The 24501-nt window shown below is 38.4% G+C and overlaps 1 protein-coding gene across 10 annotated transcripts in view; it reads left to right on the top strand.

Moving 5' to 3' along the window:
* Positions 1 to 24501, top strand: part of NFATC2 (nuclear factor of activated T cells 2) — a 273083-nt gene that overhangs the window by 69791 nt on the left and 178791 nt on the right. For all 10 annotated transcript variants that reach the window (XM_078149874.1, XM_020984231.2, XM_020984232.2 and 7 more), the window contains exons 4-5: positions 12869 to 13071; positions 14131 to 14303. In XM_078149874.1, the coding sequence (XP_078006000.1) occupies positions 12869 to 13071; positions 14131 to 14303 (376 nt within the window). The remainder of the gene's footprint in view (positions 1 to 12868; positions 13072 to 14130; positions 14304 to 24501) is intronic.

Raw genomic sequence — 24501 nt, 5'->3', positions numbered from 1 at the left:
TACATTTTTTTTTCTGTTTGGGGTGTTAGAGAGGCAAATAATCTCTTCATTTTTGATTTTCTTTCTAAAAATGTTTCAAATGCCTCTTTATTATTGAATATCCATCTTTTTTCATGTATGGTTAAGATCACATTTGCAAGGCAGGTCACCCTGGGCTGAATCCTAATCTCTGCTCCTCAGAACACATTATTTCATTCTTCCTACATTTTCTGAGGGTGCAGAATAGTCTTGCATTATTCAAATTTCCTTTCCTTTGCATTTGAAGATCTTCTAATCATTTGCAGAACTTGTTTCTGAATTAAATTGTTGAATTTAATCACTATGTATCTTAGATTTTGTAGCTCTGAGTTTTTTCTAGAGGCAATCTGTGAATTCTTTCAATTCAAACTTTACTTTCTGAAGTTCTGAGCAGTTCTCTTCTATTATTTCCCACATTATGGTGTTAAGTTTTTTTGTCTTGTCATGTTCTTCTGGCAGACCTATGATCCTGAGGTTGTCTCTCGCATCCTGTTTTTGAGATCATTATGTTTTGCCTTACATAGTGAGCACATTTTCTTTTAAAGTTTTTTTGGGGGCTTTTCTTTTTCTACATTGTTATTTACTTCTATATATTTGCATTCTTAATCAGTAGTTCTCTCTTTGTTTTCTTTGGTAAGACTTGCCATTAAAGATTCCAGGTTTTCTATTCTGCCCACTCTCTTTGCTGTATAGGCAATAAATGAGCTCTTATAATTCTCATTTCTCTTTTGGATCATTCAGAAGAGTATGTTGTGTGGTTCCACCTTCTCTTCACATTCCATAGGGTCCTCTGTCTCATTAAGTGTTGAATCATTTTCTTTTGTTCTGTCATATTTATTTATAGGTGCCTGAACTTGTTTACTAGATCTGAAGGTCATATTTCTTTTTGTTGTTAATATTTTCCTTGTTGATTTATCTGTTCATGTGCAAGATCTTTGACCTGTCTTCTTCCTGAGATCTTTGGTCATTTTGGTCTTCCCCCCCTCCATTTGCTCCTATTCACTTTCTGACTCTCTTCTGAGGGTGGTTTCCTTGGGGGCTTGATCTCAAAGCATCTCAAACTCCTCCCACACTGGGCCATTCACAGTTTATCAGTCTAGGTCTCTGGCGCAAGTGACTTTTGAGTGGTCAGAACTGGCCCCAGCTGGATGCTATGCTCTTTCCCTCAAACTTGGTGTAGTGTTGTACAGTATGTCGTATCTATATACACACAGATGGTATCTTGTCCTTTCTTGCCCTAGCATCCTGTCCCATCTTTCTGTTCCCTGGTTCTCTGGGTGGGTACCCACAGTTCATAGAGCTACTGTATTGTGCTGTGGGGTTATCTGCCCTGGCACTAGCAGTTCAGAAATTTATGGTGCTGTTGCTACAGAGTTGTCTCCCCCAGTATTGGCAGTTTATACAGCTTTGAAGCACTGGTACTATGACATTGTGGTCCTTGGAAGCTTTTGCTCCTAAAGGGCTGTGAAATTGCTGGCTGGCTGTTACCACCTGGGCACATTTCTGCATCCTGGAACCAATGTCTCATTGGCATTTAAAAGAGGGAGCAGGACTGAAGTGTGGGGCTAGGTTTTGTTGTAAGCCTGTATTAGGTCTTTGGGTCTGCTAGTATAGCCTTGCTGCTACTAGAATGGGAGGTAAGAGAGGGGTGTTGAATGAGCTCAGGGTCAGTGAGCATCAGATGATGGGTTTTTGTTTTGTGGGGGTTTTTTACCTTCTTTTGGATTCTGGGTACCCTAGGTGATGAAGACAGTTGAAGTTGCTTTATTGTTGGTACATAATTTCTGTTTCGGAGAGATGTGAGAGGTGGTGGGGATCAGAGAAAATGTCTAGCCCTCTGTGTTGTTGCTCATATAACCTGGAAATTATTCCTTTACTTTTATGTGCAACTATTAAGTAATTTTTCTTGTCACTCTTTCCCAGTAGTCTGGTATGGCAGAAATAGTCTAAGAGTCCTTAGACATGAGTTCTAGTCCGAGGTTTGCTATTAATTTCCTGTGTGAAGTTGGGCAAGACACTTAACCTTTCTGGGAATCAGTTTGCTTCTCTAAGAATGAAAAGGTTGGATTAGATGTTCTCTAAGCACTTCCTCATGCTGACATGCTATGATTATACATCTGTCCCTTGAATAGTACTGGAAAGGAGACATGATGGAAAAATTGACCTTTTATATCTTCATTTCCCTGTCCTTTACATCTCTGCTAGTTTATAATTTTATATTTTGTAATATGCTTTTCACAGTGAGACAAGAGCCCATAAAACTCTCCCATTATCAAGGAATAAATTGAAAATTCCATGCAGGTTAAATATAGGCTACTGCTTTTATTAAATTAAGCCACACTTCCAAATTGGCATCTTTCCTTTCATTCATAGGATCATAGACTTAGAATTGGAAGGGACTTTAAAGATCATGTAATCCAACCTCTTTATTTTATAGTTGAAGGAGCTGAGGCCCAGAAAGTTAAAGGTCACTTGTCCAAGGTCACACAAGTAATAAGTGGATGAATCAGGATTCAAATACATGCCCTCTGACTCCAAATCCAAACCTCTTTCCACTGTATATATCATACTGCCAGGAGACATTGTGAAAAAGCTCTTAACTTAGAATCACGAAACATGGTTTTATATTCAGCTCTGATGCTTGCTGTGTGGGCATGGCAAGTCACTACACTCTGAGCATCAGTTTCCTTATCTGTTAAAAAAAAAAGTAGGAGATAATAATATTTGAAACATTCTGTCTTCCAGAGTGTAAACCTTAAAGCACTTTAGAGTTGTGAATTTTGGTTCTAATGTTTGTATTATTCCAGATATGAACAGTCTCTTTTCTCAGGTACTCAAGTTTGACATTGTTCAGACTGTGGAAAAAATGAATTTATTATATATAAATTATATATATATATATATATATATAATAAAATTTGTTATATATGTAAATAGAATAGCAAGTTGTACATAATAGATTTTCAGTTTCATATGTAATCTTTTATTTTATTATACTATATTATAGAAATGCTTGTTTTATCCCATAAATTAAAAATAAAGTTAAAAAAAGCCTAGGGAACCAATGCTGTAGTTTATAGGCTCACTGAATTTTATAATTGGAAGGGACCTTAGAGGTTATCTAGTACCATTGCTATCTGACCAAGAATCCCTTCTACAACGTTCCCATGGGTGTTTGTCTAGCTAATCTCCATCTTAACACCTCCAGTGATGGGGAAAATATTACCTCCCAAGGCAGTCCTTTTTTTTGGGCAGCTTGGACTGTCTGGAAATTTCTCATTATTTCATGCTGAAAGCTGTTATTCCTATTGAGGCCAAGCAGAACAAGTATAATCCCCCTTTCACTTGCCAGTCTTTTAGATATGTTAAGATAATTATAATCTCCTGCCCTATGCTTTCTTTTCCTCTGCTAAACACCACCAATTTCTTCAACTGATCTTCACATGGCCTGGTTTTCTCACCATCCTTGTCAGTTTTCTGGACATGTTCTAGCTCGTCAATGGCCTTCCTAAAATGTGGTACCCAATATTACAGATGTGATCTGAGTAGGGCAGTGTAGAGCAAGACTCTGAACCTCCCCCCACCTCAGTTGTCTTCATTTTTTACTAATGCAACCTACATTAGTGTTTTTGGCTGCTATGCTTTCAATCTACAAAATCCTCTAAAATCCTGGTCATCAGTCAGGTGAATTCCCTCCTAATTACAGCTAATATTTACATAGTGATTTAAGGTTTGCAAAACTTCCTATACATTGTCTTATATGTTCCTCACGGCAACACTATGAGGTATGTGCAATTGGGATTCCCATGCTGAGGAAACTGAGCCTGAGAGAGGTTAAGTGGTTTATCCAGGGTCACACAGTTAGTAAGTGTCTGAGGCAAGATTTGAACTCATGTCTTATAACCTCCAAGTCCAAAGGTCCAAAGCCACATCTCCACTATCCCTTTTATTGGAGTGACTAATTTTTTGAACTGCAGACTTGTCATTCTCATTATCCACAATTGAGATTCTCCAATAAAGTGTCATTTTTCTAGGTGCAAATTTCATTGATTAATTTTGGGTTTTACCTGTTGCTTTACCTGCACTTTTGCTTTTTCTCTAATTCTACAAGTTAAATAGAGATATATTATTCATGAAAATACATTTCCCCTCCTGAGTCTAGAGCCCTTACTACTTACTGCTGATCAGGCTCTGGCCTCCTGTAGATCTCAGAATAATTAAAAACGATTTCTAAAAAGTGACCCAGGTATGGGTGAAAGTGAAGATACCAAGAACACTTTTCTCCATTTAACAAGGCCTTTTGTCAAAAGGTAGTCTGTAGGGGAGGCTTAGCTATTTTGTTTCAGTAACTCTAAATTAACTTAAAACATGATTTTTTAATTCCTTGGCCCTAAGAGCTTGTTTGCTGAATATGAATATCAACATTTAATAGTAGATCAGAAGTTTGAGGTTTTGGCTGGGTATAGGGGCAGTTTGTCCTTAGGATGGATGTAGAGGACAGCTAAGGTATTAGATCCCTGTCTGAGGGGGGTGAATTAACCAGTTTCTCTTTACAAAGGTACCCCCTGATGAATGAAGGAAAGGAGGTGGGGTCAGGGATGCAGAATTTGGCCCTGAATTCGATCACCCTAATGTTCTCCTCTCTGATCTCTCTGGGCTGTTTTCTATGGCTTCCTTAGGGTTTCAAATGTGGATATGGTAATTGAAAACAAATTTAGCATGTTTCAGGCCATAAAGTCTCCCTTCAGCTTGCTCGGTAACTATGCGGTAGATATGTCTGTTTTTAATTTCCAGTGATGTGAGAAATATAGAATGACTTGACTCTTAATTTAGAATATTGAGAGAGAGAGAGAGAGAGAGAGAGAGAGAGAGAGAGAGAGAGAGAGAGAGAGAGAGAGAAGGCTATTTAAGTTCTGAGCTTCTGTTCCCATTTTGTGATTCACAATGTGCCTTAAAAAATTTGTTCTATCAATGAGCTTATGTACCTCCATAATGACAAAAACATGCATGGATGTAGAATTGTCCAACTGGTGGGATATTGAGGTGCTTAATCAAGCAAGCATTTGAGTAAGGTGTTTTTTTTATGGGTACTTTGGAAATGTGGTCACCTCTGCATGGAACAGGGCAGCTGAGTAAAAAGGGCATAGCCACCCGAGACCCAACCATTTAGAACAGGAAGTCTGAGAAAACTTTATACAATTGAAACTGCAGGGGGAATTCAGGGAGGCAGAGTGTAATTATCTAAATTGAAAGGGGGCCAAAGTGTCAGGGGGAGCGGCTTTTTGTCATGGAGAAAGGACACTGTGATTCGGAATAATGGCAATTGCTTCAAACTGTAGGGTTCAGATCTCCCCAGGAAGTCATGCTCGTGACATCTTTGAACTCTTCAGGAGAAAGGCTTATCCTTTTGCTACATACACCAAACCCTGAACTACATTGCATGATACCATTGTTGACTGCTTAGTCATCTGCTGATGACAACACGCCTTTGATGTTCGATGTAGAGGATATAGTGGGTGGTAATTGAGACTTCTCCATTTTTGTCTTTCCTGCAGGAGGATAGGTGGAGAAGTTTTACATACATCTATGTGCCTTTTATTTTTTTTCCTTTGAAAGGGCCCTCAAGACTCTTAGAGAAAAGGAGATTTCCATCTTTAATGGAAAATAAGATGGCTTATTTTTAAAACATGCCTTACTAGATAATTGCTAAGTCCAGTTTCCAATAAAATGATACCCTGCAATGGAGCATGGGACCTTAGGATACACATAGAACATAGGATTAAGATCTGGGACCTTAAGACCTTAGAGATCATCCTTCATTTTATAGATGAGGAAAACTGAGGCTCAGAAAGGTTAATCGAATTTGTCAAACATTTTGTAATTAAGAGACTGAACAGAGCTGGATAGGGCCTCGGGTTCTCTGCCTCTAAATTCAGTGCTTTTTTGTGCTGTCATTAAATAAACAAGCAGTTATCAAATACTTCCTCTGTGCCATGTACTGTGCTAGGTGCTGCAAAGACCAAGAAACAATCCTTACTTCCAAATTGATTATCAGGCTGCTGCCTTTCTGGAGATTCTCAAAATGTAGATGTACCTGTTCAGATCATACCAGCCTTCTGATGATGCATCCCAACAGTAGGCAGTTTTATTAGGGTGAGGGCTGTCCACATTCTGTTATTTGTGTGTGGTTAACCAGTGAAGGAACACCCATCCTCTTAGGGTAAAAGTCATTGAAAAACTTAAGATCTTGACAGAGGGTGCACAAGCTTAGTTGTAGCACTTTTAGAGACTAGTATGAGTCACTGTAGGGAACGATGGATACTTATGCATGAGTCCTTTAATGCTAACTCAAAAACATTTCTGTAGAGCTTTAGGGTTTATAAACTATTTTCCTTATAATAGACCTTATTAAAAGCAGGTAGTACAAATGTTAGTATTCTCATTATGTAGCTGAGGAAACTGAGACTTCGAGATGTAAAGTGATTTATTTAAGACCATACAGCTAACAGGTATTGGAGTCAGAATTTGAACTTGGGTCTTCCAATCCCAAATATAATACATATTATTTTCATTACATGACACTACCTTCTATCAAAATTCAACCTGTGAAAGGTGCTATGTTATCATTTTTTGTTTTCTCACTAGGTTATTGTGTTAGGTTATAATTTGATGCCTCTCCAATGAATACTTATTTCATTGCCCTCTGTGTCTTTCTTAGAACACGGATAGGAGAATCATTGTGGTCCCTGTTGTATTTCTTGGTTTGTGTTTTAAAATAAACTCTATTTCATTTTTTACATTAAAAGTTAAATGTGGATTTTTGGAACCATGCATGTTTGCCAAACAATCAAACAACAAAAAAAACCCCTTCATCCTTAGTGTCTATATAGAAATTCTAAGTTTGGTGTGAAATATCTCCAGGCCTGTTGCATCTGTGAAGTATTACAGTTGTAAATGGATCAACTTCTTAGTATCCTGAGCTGTGTGAAATAGTTTCTAGCATTTTTGTTGTGTGTGTGTGTGGTGGGGGGACAGGCAGGAAATCCACTGATGTACAATTTGATTTTAGTAAAATTTAAAACTTTTTCCAGCAAATTGCCTCCTTGACTTCAATCTTTCAAAGAGATAAGCACTTCCATATTTCTGATTTTCTGAAATGAGCTGTAAAGAATATCAGCTAACATTTATATATTGCTTTAAATTTTGTAAAGTGTTTTTTATCCATTTATTTTATTTGCATCTTGCTGCATCCCTGTGAGGCAGCTACTACAGGTATCCATATTTTATAGATGAGGAAACTGAGGCTGTGAGAAGTTAATAGCCAGTTAACAGTCAGTTATGTAACGGGTAGGTGCAGAAACAAGATTTGGTTCTTTCTGACTCCTCAACCCAGCAACCTGTCCACTATATGCTGACTTACCCAACCAGTTTGACTGTGTTTTGATAGATCCAAAGCATAGCTAGCTGATGGTGACTGTTTCAGAGAAGTGAGACACAGTGTGTAGTGGAACGAATGATGAATTTGGGGAATCAAGGAGAAATTTGGGTTCCATGGCTCTTGGAACTTCAATTTCATCATCTGTAAAATGAGGATAATAAGACTCATTTGGTAATGGTAGCAATTGTGATCAGTGATAAGGAGACCTACCTCAACAGGTTTGTTGTGGAGAAAGTGTTTTTCTAAACTGTAAAGCACCAAAAAGTATGAGCTATTATCACTAGGCTCAAAGCTGGGTATTGGGGTTGACAGGACAGTAGCATCCTAGGCCATCACAAGGACACAATTAGTTTTATTTCATTATATTTTAAAATTTTTCCTTATTAAAACTTGAAAAACATGATCTTTTCCATGGACAAGAGAAAAAGATTTTATATGAAATCATGAATCTTTTATACTTCACTTTTATTTTTTAACATATAACCAGTTTAACACAGAAGTTCCAAATCTATCCTGCTTCTCTATTCCTCCTCCTGAACATCTCTATGCTCTCTTTTCCTTGATGTGATGACTTTTATAAATGCCTGAATTTTTAATGCTAGAAAATTCTTTTGTCCATAGCACAGAAGAATTTGGTTTTTTGGTAAGTCAAATCACATGTTACATTGAAGCCTCAAATGGAGTATCCATAACACAAAAGAGCACAATTTTCAAGCTTTATATAGGGCACACAATACTTCTAGGAGGAGATTAGTTTCTGTTTTCCTGACCAGCCCTTATAAGTCCCTGCTACCCCCAAAAAGGTAATTCTCCTAGCTTTGGAATAAGAAGACCTAAGTCCAAATTCTGGTTCTGATGCTTATGTACTATGTGTCCCTGAGCAAGCCGATTAACCTCTTTGGTTCTGGGTTTCCCAATATGTGAAATGAGGGTGTTGGTTCGGATAGCCTTGACAGGCTTTTCCCAGTTTTCACTCTGATTATCCTTTGGGATGACCTCACAGGATCACTCTTTTTTTTTTCAAGGCAATTGGGGTAAAGTGACTTACCCAGGGTCACACAGCTAGTGTCATGTGTCTGAGTCTGGATTTGAACTGAGGTCTTCCTGACTCAAGGGCTGGTGCTCTGTCCATTGCAACACCTAGCTGCCCCAGGATCACTCTTTCCACTTTGATTTGTATGATTTGTCTCAGTTCATCCAATGGAATTGAGAACACTATTTTACCAATTTCCACAATTGAGTTGATTAGAAAAGTCTCCTCTGAAATATAAGGCACATTGTGCTTCATTGTTCTGTAGGTAAAATCTTTCAGACATAATCTGGATGGTGCTAATTGTTGTCTATGTTGTCCTGGATTGTGAAACTTTGTTGTTACATGGAAACTAAGTAAATTGCATTGGTCTAACCTAGAATTGGGTTGTTGCCCTTCTAATCCATGTTTCCAAATATATGAGATCTGCCTTTATAAAAAAGCAGATGGATCTCAGCTCAGTGAGAGAAAACACTCCCTAAAACTTAGAAATGTGAAAAAATAAGAAGGCTAACTTGGAAGGTAGTGAGTTTCCCCATTATTGGATGTCTTCAAGTAGATGAGAGGTGGCTATTTTGGGAGGATGTTGTAGACAGGATCGTTACTTTAGGTGAGATAACAGTTAGACTACATGACCTCTAAGGTCCCTTCCAAATGTTGTGATTCTATAAATATTTGAAAACCTTTGATTGGACTTCATTGTCTTTAAGTCAGAAAGATAAATAGAACTTGATCTTTGGTTAAATGGTCAAATGAGCTTTCTATTGTGTTTTTTTAAAATAAAAATTTATTGATGTTTTATTTTTATATCAGTTACACATCCCAATCTATCCCCTCCACTACACTCCTCCCAGAGAGTCATTCCCTATAACAAAGAAGAAAACATAGCGAGAAATGTTCAGAAAAACTAACCAATATATAGAGGAATTCTAATGTTCTATGTAGTGTTTCACACCCATTGTCACCCATGTCTACAAAGAAGGGCAGGGAGGTGTCTTCTCCATATCTCTTCTTGGGGCCAAGCTTGGTCATTATAATTTTTTAATTATATGAAATTTTGATTTATAATAGAATTATAAAAATTTTAAAAATTTATTGTTTTGTTGTTATAGTTATTCCCATCCCCATTATTGTAGTAATTGTATATATTGTATTTCTGGTTCTGCTTACTTCACTCTGCATCAGTTCTTATAAGTCTTCTCATGTTTCTCTGAATTCATCATATATGTCATTTCTTCCATTACATTCATGTGCCACAACTTGATTAGATATTCTCCAATTAATAGGCATCTTCTTTTGTTTCTATTTGGATGAATTTTGAGTGAAATTGTGGTGAAGTAAATATGGGTTTCAGAAACTTAGTTGGTTTTTTTCAATCTTTGGGTTCCTTTTCAGAAGCTGGTAAGATAGACTTTTTAGGGTTCTTTACTTGTGTCTCTTTTATGCTTTTCTCATGTAGAATATTCTCTTAAGTCCTCCTTCAATGCTCCATTAAGGCTTGGAGATGACCCTGGCTTCTTAATGACAGACATCTCTCTAGAGGTATTTCTGACCCACAGTAAGGAACAGGGAAACATAGATCATTCAATGTAACAGATATTTTCTTGGTGCCACTTTTTTTTTTTTGGCAATGCACTCTTCTAGACACTGGGGGAATACACAGGCCCAACTCTTAAGGAGCTTGCAGCCTAATGGTGATGGGATTGGGGGATTAGAGGAAAGAACAAGTATGCGTGTAACTATGGTACAAAGTGAAATGTGATCTGTGCAAACAAGAGATCCAGGCTACTTGCTAGGTTCTAGGATCAGTTTTGAAGATTTAATATATCCCTCTTTGAGTTTCAGAGAACCAGACAAATTTACAACCTTATTAAGAACCCTTAAGTTCTAAAAAGTCCCCTGGCCTCTTTTAAAATGAATGAGCTCACTGACCATTGTTCTGAACAATTTTCCTACCTTGGTGGAGAGGACAGGTTGAGGGGGTGAGAGCAAGGAAATCATTTCTCTAGGCTGAATAGTGGGGACTTCTTATTCAACCTCTTCTTCTATTGCCATTATATCCAGAATATCTTAAATGACTATGGGCTATTTACTTGAATGCTTCTGTTGTGAAACTCCCTAAATTATTTTTTAGAACTCTGGAGGGATTCTGGAACTGGCTTGGTAGATGCTTTTAAGTAGCTTTCTCTGTCAATAATTAGGTAGAACTAATGTAGGCGTAGAACTCTGGGCATGTAGGTATTGCCAGACAAGAAAGGTGTGCCTTAAAGGTTAGATTTGGAGAAGCAGCATAGGGTAGTGGGAAGTCTGAGAGTCAAAGGACTTGAGTTTTAATCCCATGTTTGACATTGACTGGTTATGTGATCTTGGTCAAGTCACTTTCTTTCTGCAGGCCACAGTTTTCTCATCTGCCCACTAGGGTGGTTACAGATCCCTTACAGCTTTAACATTCTAAGATTATTGAACACTTGCAGTGTCTTCTAATGAGTATTTCTGCTTTACTACACATGGGACTGCTTCACAGTTATGCTGCCCATCTTTCTCATTTAATCTTAGACCTTTCTCATTCACTCAGTGGTACTGATTTAATTTTTGATTTGCCTCATATTTGGGTGATCAAGTTATTTTTTGGGCAAAAATCTCTCACCAAAGTTAGATGGCCCTACTCACCCTGGGTGCTGTTCAGAGTACTAGAAGAGACTGTTACTGCACAGTAAAATGTACAAAATAAAAGCTTTTTGAGGGCAGTTACTGTTTCATTTTTGTCCTTGAATTCTCAGCACCTCCTACTGGGCAATAGTTTCAATTAAACAAATATTTATCAGTTGCTTGTGAAGTCTGTAGCACTATATTAGGGGCTGGGGAGGAAAAATCTCTCTGGGCTTCAGTTTTACATTCTATAAAATGGGGGGGCACTGTAATTGATGACTGCTAAAGTATCTTTCCACTTTAAATTTATGATCCTATAATATATAACAGAATGTAACCTTCTTAAGAGCAGATTTAGTTTCTTTTTTGTTTGTATTCCCATATGTAACACAGTATCTGACAAATAGGAGTCACTCAATAATTGCCTTTTGAATTATGAGAACCCAGCACAGGATTTTGTAAATAATATGGGCCTAAAGTTTTTGGAATTGAATAAATTGACATTTTAGAAGCCATTCATTTCATTCCCATGAAAGAGCAACTCTGTCTCATGGGGTTCATGGAAAGATTACTCTCATTCTTACATTTTTCCATCCACTGTTTTCTTTGAGGAATTCACCTGCCTTTTCCACATCCTTTGTTATCCTGGGCAGAACCATGTCACCCTAACCTTCCTGACCCTCTCAAAACACATGAAAAGCCTAAAAACTATATGGACATCTCTGAAGTAGCTTAAAGAGCATGATCAGAGATCACTGAATCCCAGCCCATCCCCACTGTGCCCTAAATTCCTTAAGCACATAATACTACTGAGCATTAATGGATAAAACTTCTGATATTGGGAGAAAGAAGAAGCAGCATCATGCCATCAGAATTTGTCCTTCTGCATACATTGTTCCATTGCTGTCAGAATCACCTAAAAATTCTAGGAGCTAGGATGAGAAGAGATTTGCTTCTCTTGGGCACCAACTTAAAAAAAATACTTAAAAAACTCCAAATTTTACCCATCTGACTACCTAGCACTATGAACAGATTGCATATTCCAACTGATGTGTTGCAGATAGATTATGCATGTCAGATAGATGCATGTCTGACTTAGATTTTTGTTTTCATTCTCCACTACCTGTCTGGTTGTATATTAGGCACTTATTCATATGTGGTGAGTGTCCTGGTAGTGGTGGATTTTGAAAATTATTTTAGTTATACTCTGACTTTAATCCATTTCCAGTCTGTTTCTTCTTGATTTTTTTAAGATGGACCCACAAAAGAATTTTTACATACTTCTTCATTGTATGTTTATGCTACAAATATGTAAACCTCCATGTTTGTTTGTATACAGAGGATTGAGCTGAACATGAATGCTTATGAATACTATTTACATGTGTGTATATATTATATATAAGCCTATATTTGTTTATGGGAAATTGGTTCAATAAAATACCATTTATTGTCATAGGATTAGAGAATTTCAGAACTGGAAAACACCTAAGAGATATGTAGTCTATTCCCCCTTATTTTATGGAGAAATGACCTGCCCAGGTTCAGAGCCAGGGATGGGCTGCCCTAGTAGAGCCAGGAATAGAATCTAAGGCTTTGGCCTTAGAACCCATACTCCTTTACATTCCTTCTCCCTACCCCCATTGTTAGCTCTCCAATTTGACTGTTTTTCGGGGATGGTTACTTATGTCTTGTTTCTTTATGGTGCAATAACATTTGTTTTGATTTTTCAATAGCTTCATGGTTACATGGAGAACAAACCTCTGGGCCTTCAGATCTTCATTGGGACAGCAGATGAAAGGATACTTAAGCCACATGCGTTCTATCAAGTCCACCGAATCACAGGGAAAACAGTCACCACGACCAGCTATGAGAAAATTGTGGGCAACACCAAAGTACTGGAAATCCCATTGGAACCGAAAAACAACATGAAAGCAACGTAAGGTCTCAGGAACAATGAATGACACTAATGATGTGAGAGAGGCTTGACCCTTTCTCTGCTAGACTGTAAGTTCCTTGAAGGCAGGAACTGCATCTGGTTTCAGAAATTTGAAGGGTTGCCATGTGGATGAGTGATTAGATTGGAAAGGTTGATGGGAAGATTAGTGGCTCTAGAGGCAGAGAACTTGTGTTTAAATTCCATCTCTGACACTTTGATGACTGGGTGACTTTGGGTATATTACTGAAGATTACTTTCCTCTTGTGTAAAATGAGGGGAACAGGACTAGATAACATCTGAGTTCCCTTCCAGTTCGAGTTCTATGATCCTGTGTTCTTCTTGGCCGTAGAGGATAGAATGAAGAGCAATGAATAAAACTTGTAGAGAGGCAGATTTGGGGCTCAGTATAAAGTGAAAAACAACTTTCTAAAAATCAGAGCTTTCCTAGTGGATGGGGTCCAAATTTATTGAGTGCCTTAGGAGCTGAGCTGCCTGTCGCTAGAGGTCTTCAGATGGAGGCTGTGGGACCACTTTTCAGGATATGCTAGAGAGGAGTCCTTTTAAATTTCAGGATGGAATAGGCAAACTCTGAAGACCTCTCTAATTCTCAAATTATATGATTCTCGTATTTCTGTATTTTTGCCAGTACCTTGCATGGCATTCTACGTGGAGTAGGTGCTTATAATATGTGCAGTTGCATTGAGCTAAAGCAGGTTGGTTAAAGGTTCCAAGCCATTAAGTGAAGAATTTACATCAGTTTTTCTACATCCTATCAGGAAATTTTAGACTTCAAGGTGTGGATGATAAAATTCAGAAGAAAAGTTCTTAGAGGAGTACTTTCCCTATCATTATTTTATTTAATTGTTTTGTGATTTTGATACTAATGTGAATTCAGGGCTGAAACTTAAGGATGCCTGGGGAGTTCTCTCTCTGGTGTGCTTGTAGAACTATTTAGATTGAAACCTAAGAACTGTTTCAGCCATGACTGATCTTTAACACTTAGTAGGACAGTCAGCAGTTGCAAATGGTTTTCTAAGCCCCATGGTTTGTCTTTGTCAGCATCGACTGCGCTGGGATCCTGAAACTTAGGAATGCAGATATTGAGTTGCGGAAAGGAGAGACAGACATTGGGAGAAAGAATACACGGGTGCGCCTAGTTTTCCGTGTGCACATCCCAGAATCCAGCGGGAGGATTGTCTCTCTGCAAGCTGCATCCAATCCCATTGAGTGCTGTAAGTAGGGTTGTATGGTCTTTTTTGTTACTTCCATTTCCAGACACAATATACATTACATACCTTTCTGGTCATTCTGATGAATTGTAGATGTAATTTTCAATATTTAGGTAGTACTTGGCAGTTTATAAAGTTCTTTAAACACATTGTGGGGGAGCGGTGCTATAGGATGGAGTGGAATGAATTTGCACTGTACTTTGTAGTAAGAAACTTTGGTTTGAATCCTGGTTCTGTTCTGTGGTATTAGGAGACCTTGAAAAAGGTACTATCCTTCCCTAGATCTCAGTTTCTTCACCTGTAAAATTCAGGACTAGTGTGACTTGATCCTATAATCCATTATCTCCTTTGATCCTCACCAGTAAGGTACATAGAATGAATGTTATAAGCGCCACTTGAGGGTGGAGTGAGAGGTGGAGCACAGCATAAGAGGAAGGAGCTAGACTTGAAGTCAGGAGGGTTGGGTCTAAATTCTGGCTCCGATTCTGATTAGCTCTGGGACCCTCTCAGCCTCTCTGAGACCTCAGCTTTCTCATCTGCAAAACAGGTAAGAGAATCCTTGTGGACCCCACCATACCCTACTGCTTATAAGAAAACCAAAGCCAGAAACAATCAACCATTTCTCCTGACAACAAAGACAGAGGTTGCATCCTTTAAGTGTTTTCTCTGGGTCTATTTTTTGTTAATGGGTCATTTTCTTGCATTAGAGAAAACGAGCAGGTTCTCAGCTGCATTTAAAAATCCCACAAAACCTTGCATAGGTAACCTATTGTTTTGTTCACAAATCATCATATGTTTACCAGAGCACTCATTTTTTCACTTAAAGACATAGTTCTGTTCTTGGATGTTGTAGTCATGGCCTGAATAAACTCTTTGTCCCTCTTATACATTCTCTAGTGCTTTTGAGAATCTTTTAAAGCCAGGGTGTATCTGCCCCAGTCAGTTGAATTAAGATTTATATTTTATCCCATCTGAGAGATTAAGCCTGAGTCCACCTACACAGACATATTGTACCAAAAAAAAAAAAAACCAAAACAAAACCAACAAACCAAAACAAAACAAACAAAAACCAAACAAACAGACAAGCAAACAAAAACCTGGTTAGATTTGCTCTAGTATGCATTAATTTGAAAGTAGTCCAAGTGATTTGATAAAATGTAACTCATTGTCAAAATTACCAGTGGTTTAACTTTAATATGTAGTGAAAAGAATACTGGACGGAGACTTCAGAAACCTGAATTTTAGTTACAATTTCCTCTCTATACTAACTATGTAAATTTGAGCACATAATTTCCCTTCTCTGGGCCTTAGATTTCCCATCTGTAAAATGAGATATTTGAAAGGCTTCTAAAGTTCCTTCCAGTCCTGGCATTCTAAGAGTTAGTGGTTTGTGTAAATAGACCTAGTCCTCACATACCATAAAAGATGTTTTCCCCACCATTAGCAACAGGACAAGAGGAATGGGCTTAATTAATGGAAAAAGAGAAAGACGGAGACTATCAGAAAAAACAAAATAAAACAACACTGATGAAGGATTAGAATTAGAAAGTAACATGAATCATTGTGTCATAGGACACATACGTCATAGGACCACTTTCAAAAAGAAGAGGAAAGATGGAGTACAATTTGTAGTTCTTTGCTGTGCGTGTGAGTGTGTGTGTGTGTGTGTGTGTGTGTGTGTGTGTGTGTGTGTGCTGGAGGAAGGGTAGAGAAGGCAAGTGGAATGGCGGAAAGGACTAGATGATCTTACACTTTTTTCCAGACTTCACTTTCTACAATCAGTTAAAATGTTCAATTATATTGAACCTAATGAGTGCTCTGGAAGAATTTTGAAGTCTCTTCTTCTGATAGTTTGCTCTTTTGGGGTTTAGTATAGTGGGGTAGCTAGAGGGTCCCAGAGAGAGATTGAAGGACAGATAAGGAGGGAAAGCAAGTGCTAATAATTATAGTAATTCCAAAATTCACCCTCTATACACATATATACGCTTCATCCTATTCATCCCACACTTGTCTCCCTATCTGCAAGGTGGCTAGGTACTTACTTTTCATCATCCACATTGATTTTCACAGTGGTCAAGACTATCCTGCTCTTCAGTTTGAAAGGAAAATCATCTGAGATATTGCAGCTACTTTGGGGATTTTCATAATTTTCAATTTTTTCACCTTATGGCAAGTTTTCACCCTGATGAGGCTGTGGGTTTTAGACAGAGGTTAGGGAGGGAGAGTCATACGGAGAATTAGCTGCTTACTTGCTTGCCTGACAAAGATGACCAGTGAGTCACTGAGTGAGCAAATAGCATGCCATTCTAATTCACTCCCATTTACTTCTTCTGGGGGAGATGAATGGATTAAGGAAAGCAGTTAAGTGTATGCAAGGATAATTAATTAATTTGCTTTTGATACTGAAATTCTGTTCCTATCTAAGCATAAAAGTGTAAATTTATAACCATGATAATTAGTCAAACTTTCTAAGATAGCCAGAAGCATATTTGAGATGTTTCAGAGTAGGTGTGTATTTCACACAAAATGTGCCCACTTCGGACTTTTCACACCTGGCCAGATTAGCTTCCTTCTCACTACTGCCTCATCTGGACGGTGGTGACAGCAACAGCAGCAACATCGCAACCCCAGCTGCTCAAGAGGATGGGGAAAATACCCATTCCTACCAGAGTTCCTGGAAATGCCATTCTTTCTAATTGTGACTCACAACAAGTCTAACCACATTGGGGGTAGGGTAGGAGGTGTGATTTTCCTCTTGTAAAACTGTCTTCATTTATTTCATTTTAGAAGATACTAAGGCATACACAGGGCTAACCCCAAACCTAGAAATAAATAATGTAATTTTATACTTTGACAGATTTTGTTTGGTCATTTTGGAATACTGATTTGCTATAACCTTTTCTGAAAGTGTACTCCTATCAATTAGATGATCAGAATTTCCTCACTTATCTCTCCCATCATTCATTCATTCATAACCTTACCTTCTCATTTCCCCTGCCTCCTTCCCTTTCTGACTTAGGATATAGTGGCTGTCACATAAGAAAGATGGCAGCTAAAGGTTGGTGTAATTCATTAGTTGATTCAGAGTTAGAAAGCTAGAGTTCCTTTTATTGAGAGAATCATGGAATCCTACAATCTTGGAAACAGAAGGAGCCCCAGAAGCTTTGTAGTCAAACCTATAACTGAACAAGACCTGGTCAGTACATCCAGCTGTCATCTGCTGTTTTGTTTGAAAACATATAGTGAGGGGAAAGCTCTCTGCCCTGCACCGACCCACTCACCCACCTATCCACTCCCTCCACATGGTCCATTTCACTTTTGGATGGTTCTAGCTACTTAGAAGTCTCCCAAGTCAGTATTGGCCTCTTTTCAACATCCAACCAGTGTTCCTAGTCCTGCCCTATCATCCAAACAGAACAAATGTAATCACAGCACAATCTTCTAACATGTTAAGACAGTTCTCAGGTCCTCTCTGGGTCTTGTGTTCTCCAGTCTAAATGTCCTCAGTTCTCAAAGACCCTCCTGATTCTAGCTGCCTTCCTCTCAACATTTTCTGGCTTTTGTCCTTCCTAAATGTTGGCACTCTGAACTTTGCATAATACTTCAGATGCAGGCCATTCAGGACAGAGTACAATGATATAATTACTTTCCTTGAACAGTACCCCATGTCTCTTTTCATGTAATTAAGATTACGTTGGCTCTCTTGGTTGCCTCAGGTGTTTTTTTTCAGCTGCCTCTATCAAGAGATAGAACTAACTTATGTGTTTAATTTTTGCCCCTTAATACACTTCTTTTGGCCTTCTAGTTGTTATTATCATCATCGCTTCATTTTTTGCCGACATAAATGAGATTCTGAGCATTTTTTTAGGAGAAGCAATGATCTGGAAATGACTGATGTCATTTTTCTTGTCTATAGAATGAGGAGATTCAAGACAAAGATTTCCAAAGGTACCTTCCAGCTCTAACATTCAGTATCTATAAAGAAGGAAAAAAGCTCATATTTACTAACTCTTTGCAGTCCACAAAGTGATTACTTTACAATAACTCTGTAAAGTCGATATTATTGTTGGCTGTTTTGAAGATTGAAGAAACAGAGGCTCAAGAAGGGAATGTGACTTGTCTGGTATAAGTGAGTAAGAGGTGGCTCTGTGGACTCTGTGCACTTTGATTCCACATACTATGTTCTCCCCACTAGACCATTCTCCTTTCCTAGATCAGTGACTTAGGGGCAAAATGTCTGATGGAACTTTCACTGCATTCATTCTCTTCTTATTTTCTATTGCAAAGAAAGCCCACTAGAATGAAGGAGAAAGAATGGTGGAGCTTTTGATGGGAAGGAGTTGAGGGATTTCATACATGATGAATACTTCATAAGAAACAAAACCATAAACGTTATTACATTGTAAATAAGAGATTAGCTTCTGGGTCATCAGTGGTCTGAGGCCCAAGCTCTGAGAACCACTGGCTAAGGTTAAACACCTCCAAGTTCCACATCAGTGAAAGCCCTCAGGTGAAACTTCCGAACTTGGAGTTTTTTTCCACGGCTAATGTCAACACCCGCATTCCAAAGAAGCTTTCTAGAAAGGACCAAAAATATGTTGCCATTCCATAAACATCTGCTACAAATTTGCCTACTCTCTATTTTCTTTTGGTGGATTGGAGGTGAAGTGGGGATGAGGTGGGGCAGTTGTGGGATTGGGAAAGAATAGAAAAAAATTTTTCCCAAGTCCCACATTCAGTTTCTTTACATAGGGAGGAAGAAAGCAGAGAAGATAATAATTCCCTGAACAGTGAGAGATATATCAACTTCAGAAAAAAAAACCTGATGTGTCTTATAATTAGTGAGACCATAAAAAAATGATAATTATCAGGAATGGAAGAGGAAGCTATAGACCCAAATGATTAAGAATCCTAGAGTGTCAGAGTGTAAGGAACCTTTGAGCTTATCTGATATAGCCCTATTTATCTTATAAATGGTGAATTTAGTCCCAAAGAAGTGAAATGGCTTGCCCAGGATCATGTAAGTAGCAAACCGGAGTTTGATTTCAGGTCTTCTGACTTCAATTTTTGTGCTCTTACCATGATTTTTAATAGAGTTCTGATAGGAAAGTCCCTTTGGTCTTTTATTTTGTTTTATAATTTCTGCTAAACTTGTGTTGTGTATCTTCCATGACTGGTGAAAAGTTTTGTTCTAAACCAGATGAAACAGATTCTTTGTAAGCTGTAAAAATATCATCTCCCCTCCCCCACCCTTCATCTCTCACTCTCCTCCTCATCCTCTACCACCACCTCCTCCTCCTTCCTCTCCTTCTTCTTCTTCTTCTTCTTCTTCTTCTTCTTCTTCTTCTTCTTCTTCTTCTTCTTCTTCTTCTTCTTCTTCTTCTTCTTCTCCTTCTTCTTCTCCTTCTTCTTCTCCTCCTTTTCCTCCTCTTCTTCCTCCTTTTCCTCCTCCTCTCCCTCCTCTTCCTCCTCTCCTTCCTCCTTCTCTTCCTTCTTCCCCTCCTATCCCCCATCCTCCCCCTAACCCCCTCTCCTTTTCCTACTCTGTGAATTTCTGAATATATTCCTGCTGCTGTGCTCTTCCATCACCTTGAAATGGATGACAGATCATGTTTCCCTTTAATCAGTTTCATTCAGTTTCTATTACTTCTTCTATCTTACACTGGATTTTTCTGCCAAAAAAAATGATGTTGTGAATATCATATGTGTTATGTTAATAATGATATTTGAAAAAGAGTCTGTCTAAAATCTTTCAACTGTCAGTTTTTCTTCTAATCTGGACTTTGAGTCTATAACGGTTTGACTCTTGTCTCTTAAGTATGAGAGAAATCAGAAACAACCAGGCAGGATAGGAGTATCAAAGACTCATTAGTGTGTACGTGTGTGTGTGTGTGTGTGTGCGCGCGCGCGCGCATGCGCACGTGCGCACGTAAAGAAAACAAATCTAGATATCACGTACCATTATGCCTAATCATCCTCTTACATCTGTTTTCCTCAAACTGTATTTCTTGAGCTCTAGCCCTATTGAGAGGCAGTGTAGTGCAGTGGAAAAATTTCTGGAGTTGGACTTAGGAAAGTCCTGGGTTCAAATTTCAGCTCAACCAGACACTTCATAGTTAACCATTTCATCTCTCTGAGGCTCAGTTTCCTCAGCTTTAAAGTAAGGATAATAGTAATTTAAGGAATATCTACCTCGAAGGTTTGTTGAGAATGAAAGATTTTGTAAATCTGAAATCATTATATCAATATGATATATTATTTTTCTCTACTTCTTGTTTATTATACTCTCTCAATGCTATGACCACACTAGAAAGGAAAACATTAGCACAGCCATGGGCAGACAGGCAGCAGGCTTAGGAGTTTAGCAAACATGAATTGTGCTTCAGGTGAGAGGGTGGAGATCAATAAACTCATCTCACAATAGGGAGTGGGATATTTACTTGGCTGTACATGCATTGTAAGCTGGATGAGTGATTTCGAGAAAGTTGTTTTGTTTTAGGGGAGGAGAACATGCAGATACTTTGTTTTTCCTCTTTCTGCTGATCACTATGGTTGCATAGAGCCTGGATTGGGCTGGCTGGTTGGTTCATCAATTAAACAAGGTGGTGTGACTTTAAGAAATCCATGAGCCTGAGGTAATTTTAGGAGACAAGGGCTTTGAAATCTCTAAGATAATGAAATTAATAGTGATTTTAACAATAGTAATAGGACTTAAATTTATATAGGACTTGAAGGTTTACAAAATGTTTTCTGTAACAAGTCCCAATTAAAATCTCATCTTTTACAGGAAGTCTTTCCCAATCTCTCTTAATTCTAGTGCCTTCCCTCTGTTAATTATTTCTTATTTATCCTGCATATAACTTATGTTGTCTATATATGTTTACATGTTGTCTCCCTAATTCGATTCTAAGTTCCTTGAGGGCAGAGATTGTCTTTTGCCTGTTTTTGTATTCCCAGGGCTTAACACAGTGCCTGACTCATAGTAGACACTTAAGAAATGTTTATTGATTGATTGATTGATTGATTGTAACAAACCTTTGATATCAAGAGAATGAGTATCATGATTCCCGTTTTATAGATGAGGAGATTGAGATTTGAGAACTAAAATGACCTGTCCAAGGTTGCACAACTGTTGGGTCACAATAGGGCCTCAAACTTAGGTCTTGTGACTCAAAAGGCAGCTTTTACGACAATATTGTTATTGCCAATACTAAGTCCTCTTGCCTCTGAACTGCTTATAGTTATAGAATATTAGGACAGGAGGATATCCCAGAGATACTCTTCCTTCTAGGACAGAACAGGTTGATCTGCAAAGATCTGCCTTCTCTGGGAAGTGTGAGTTTTTCTGCCTGTTGCAGATCACACATTTAGAGCTAGAAGAGGCATAGGCCTCATGTAGTCTAACCTTTTCATTTTGCAAATGAGGAACTAAGGCCCCAGGAAATGACATCATTTTCCAGGGTCACACAGATAGTAAAGTGGCAGAGCTAGAATTCTAACTGCAGTGGTTTAACTCCAAATTCAGCTCTTTCCCTCATACCATACTGTTTCTCAGTGATTCTGACCACAACTGGTTAGCACAACTAGTTAAAGGGCCGTGCTAATGGTATTGGGACTTTGTGATCAATGTTGATGTAGGCTCATTAATTGTTCTGATGGTCACAGATGGAAACTTGGAGTCTCAAAAATGGGAGGACTTGTCCATCAATCAGTGCATCTATTGACCACCTATCCAGTATCATCCTTGGGTCCTGTAGGTGAAATAAGAGAATGAGATATGCTTTCTTAGAAAAAAAATGAAGGCTAAAATATGTGGTTTTATTGCCAATAAAATGTGGGGAAGTTGGGTTCTTCAGAGAAAAGTAGAAATCATAAAAAGGATGATGGAATTGAGAAAGGCTTTCTGGAGAAAATGAGATGAGCTAGAGAATGAAAGATGACTAGGTGTTGTATGAGTAGAAGGGAGCAGGGAAGGCATTTCAGGTGGAAGGAGCAGTATAAGCAGAGGCATGAGGATGAAAATAACTGTGGTGTAAGTTGGGAACTATGACAATAATAAAAATGATGATAATGATAAAAACAACAATAGCTAGCATTTATATAGCATTTTGTGGTTTGAAAAACACTTTACAAATATTATCTTGGTTTATTCTGATCACAACCCTAGGAGATAGGTACAATTGTTATCCCCTATTTTACAAATGACAAAACTAGGTCAGTGTTTCAGGGAAGATTTGAATTCAGATCTTCCTAATGCCAGTCTCAGCGTTCTATCCACTGCTTCTCCTTCTGAAACAGAGTGCTTTTGGGGGAGCCCAAAGGGAGATAAGGCAGTTTCATTGAAGGAGTCTGGATTTGGAGTCAGAATGCCTGAGTTCTAGCTCTGATACTTGCTACATGTGGGACCTTGTGCAAGTCACTTACACTCTACAGACCTCACTTTCCTTATCTGTAAAAAGAGAAGAATGGACTAGATGATCTCTAAAGGGCTTACCAGCTCTAAATTCAGTAATGTTAGGAAAACAACACGGGGCACATGCATGCCAGTTATGGTCAACCTCAGCATCCCTACTTGTAAAGTACTTGGTTACCTTTGAAATGGTTCCATTTCCCCTTGTTTCTGTGGCCTATCCTTCTATTACCTCTGTGGAGTGGGAAGATGGTATTCTTCCAGCTAATTGTAGAAATTTATAGATACATCTTAAAACAATGTAACTTTCATCCTTTTGCTAAGTCTGGGACCCCATCTTGGAGGAGACTCCATTTCCAAGGGCCTTTCTTAGGGATATGTCTAGGCTGTTAGCTCTTCTGCCTTTGAGACTAGAACTCACCTTGCTAAATTAATCATTCAAATATTATGGAGGTGGGGAGGAAAGCAGATTTTGGCTCTAGTGTTTGGAGTGGCATTGATACCTTAATACTATTTATTAAAAACATTGTGTCCCACCTGCGCTATAAAGCAGGCAAAAGCCACGGCAACATAGGAAGACCTTGAATTATTTCTGGGTTTCATCCATAATGGATCTTTGGTCCTCATTGAAATCAAAAGAAAGCTATGTTTAGTGCTTTTGATTAAGCCAGTACTTCCTAGGTGGGGTGGGAATCCCCTAAAGAGTTCTTTATAGTTTACTTAGAGGTCTTTGAAGCCCAGAGAGGCTGCTAGGAGATGGAGAAAGGAAGCAGGAAGATATCAAAGAAAATTCTGAGGGGGTATAAAAGGCCTGAACATTAATTAGTACCATAACAGGGATGAAGGGGCTGTGTAAGAGTAAAATTGTTTTTGGAAGGAAAGAAGAAACTTAAGTCTTAATGTGGAAAGGAGGTTTACAAACATCAGCCCAATGCTAAAAAAAAAAAATAAAGCAACCCTCCTGTCAGAATGCAGATTAGATCATTCTCTTTCACTTTCTCCTCTCTTTAGGCTCTGGTGAGGAAATAGAGAATGCCCAGAGAATTTGTCTGAGGGGCCTCAACTATGGGTCTTGCTGATTCCTGATTCTAGTTATGAAGTGAGTCAGCCCTTGTTGGCTGTAGGTCAGGTTGGCCAATGCTTGGATAAGCTTCCAGCCAATGAGAAGGAGGCATGATGTACAGTGATACTGGGTTTGGTTCAATGATGGGGGCTTTAAAGAAAGCCTTAAAGCTTTCCCAAGCAGAATCTGCTACCTGTCAGGAGATGAGGAATTTGTAGGGGGTAGGAGTGGGCAGAAGAGGGTAGAATGATAGAGGTGATTTTGATTATCATTTACATTTTTATACAAATTATTATTTACAGGATCATTCCCTTTCCTTGTTTTCCCATTCCCTGTTCTTATTCAGATGTTGACTCTCAGTTGCCTCTTCTGTTGTTTAGATAAGGAAAGTTATCTTCTTTGCTTTGAGGAATTTCTTGGGACCAATATTCCCCCCTTTTTCCTCTGATGTTATTGAGCATATTGTATTTCTTGGCCAAGAGGCCCATGACATGGTGAATTACAGACAGTAAAATAATAATGCCTCTGTTAATAGGCTGACACAGTGCAATAGGCATTAGTGTAAGTATTTCTTTAGCATTTGTGTTGCTGCCTTATGTCAGTGACTGTTGCTATTGAAAGTAAACACCCCAACTGGCTAAATCAACAATGTCTTATTTATTCAAAGCTCATAAAACACCAGTAGCTGTAAGTCACTTTATGAAGTGCCAGGCCCTGGGGAAGGAGAG

Source organism: Phascolarctos cinereus, unplaced genomic scaffold (genome assembly GCF_003287225.1).
Source record: "Phascolarctos cinereus isolate Bilbo 61053 unplaced genomic scaffold, phaCin_HiC Scaffold_2;HRSCAF=192, whole genome shotgun sequence".
Lineage (NCBI taxonomy): Eukaryota > Metazoa > Chordata > Mammalia > Diprotodontia > Phascolarctidae > Phascolarctos > Phascolarctos cinereus.
The sequence above is the reverse complement of the archived record's forward strand: the minus strand, read 5'-3'. Positions and strand labels throughout refer to the sequence as shown.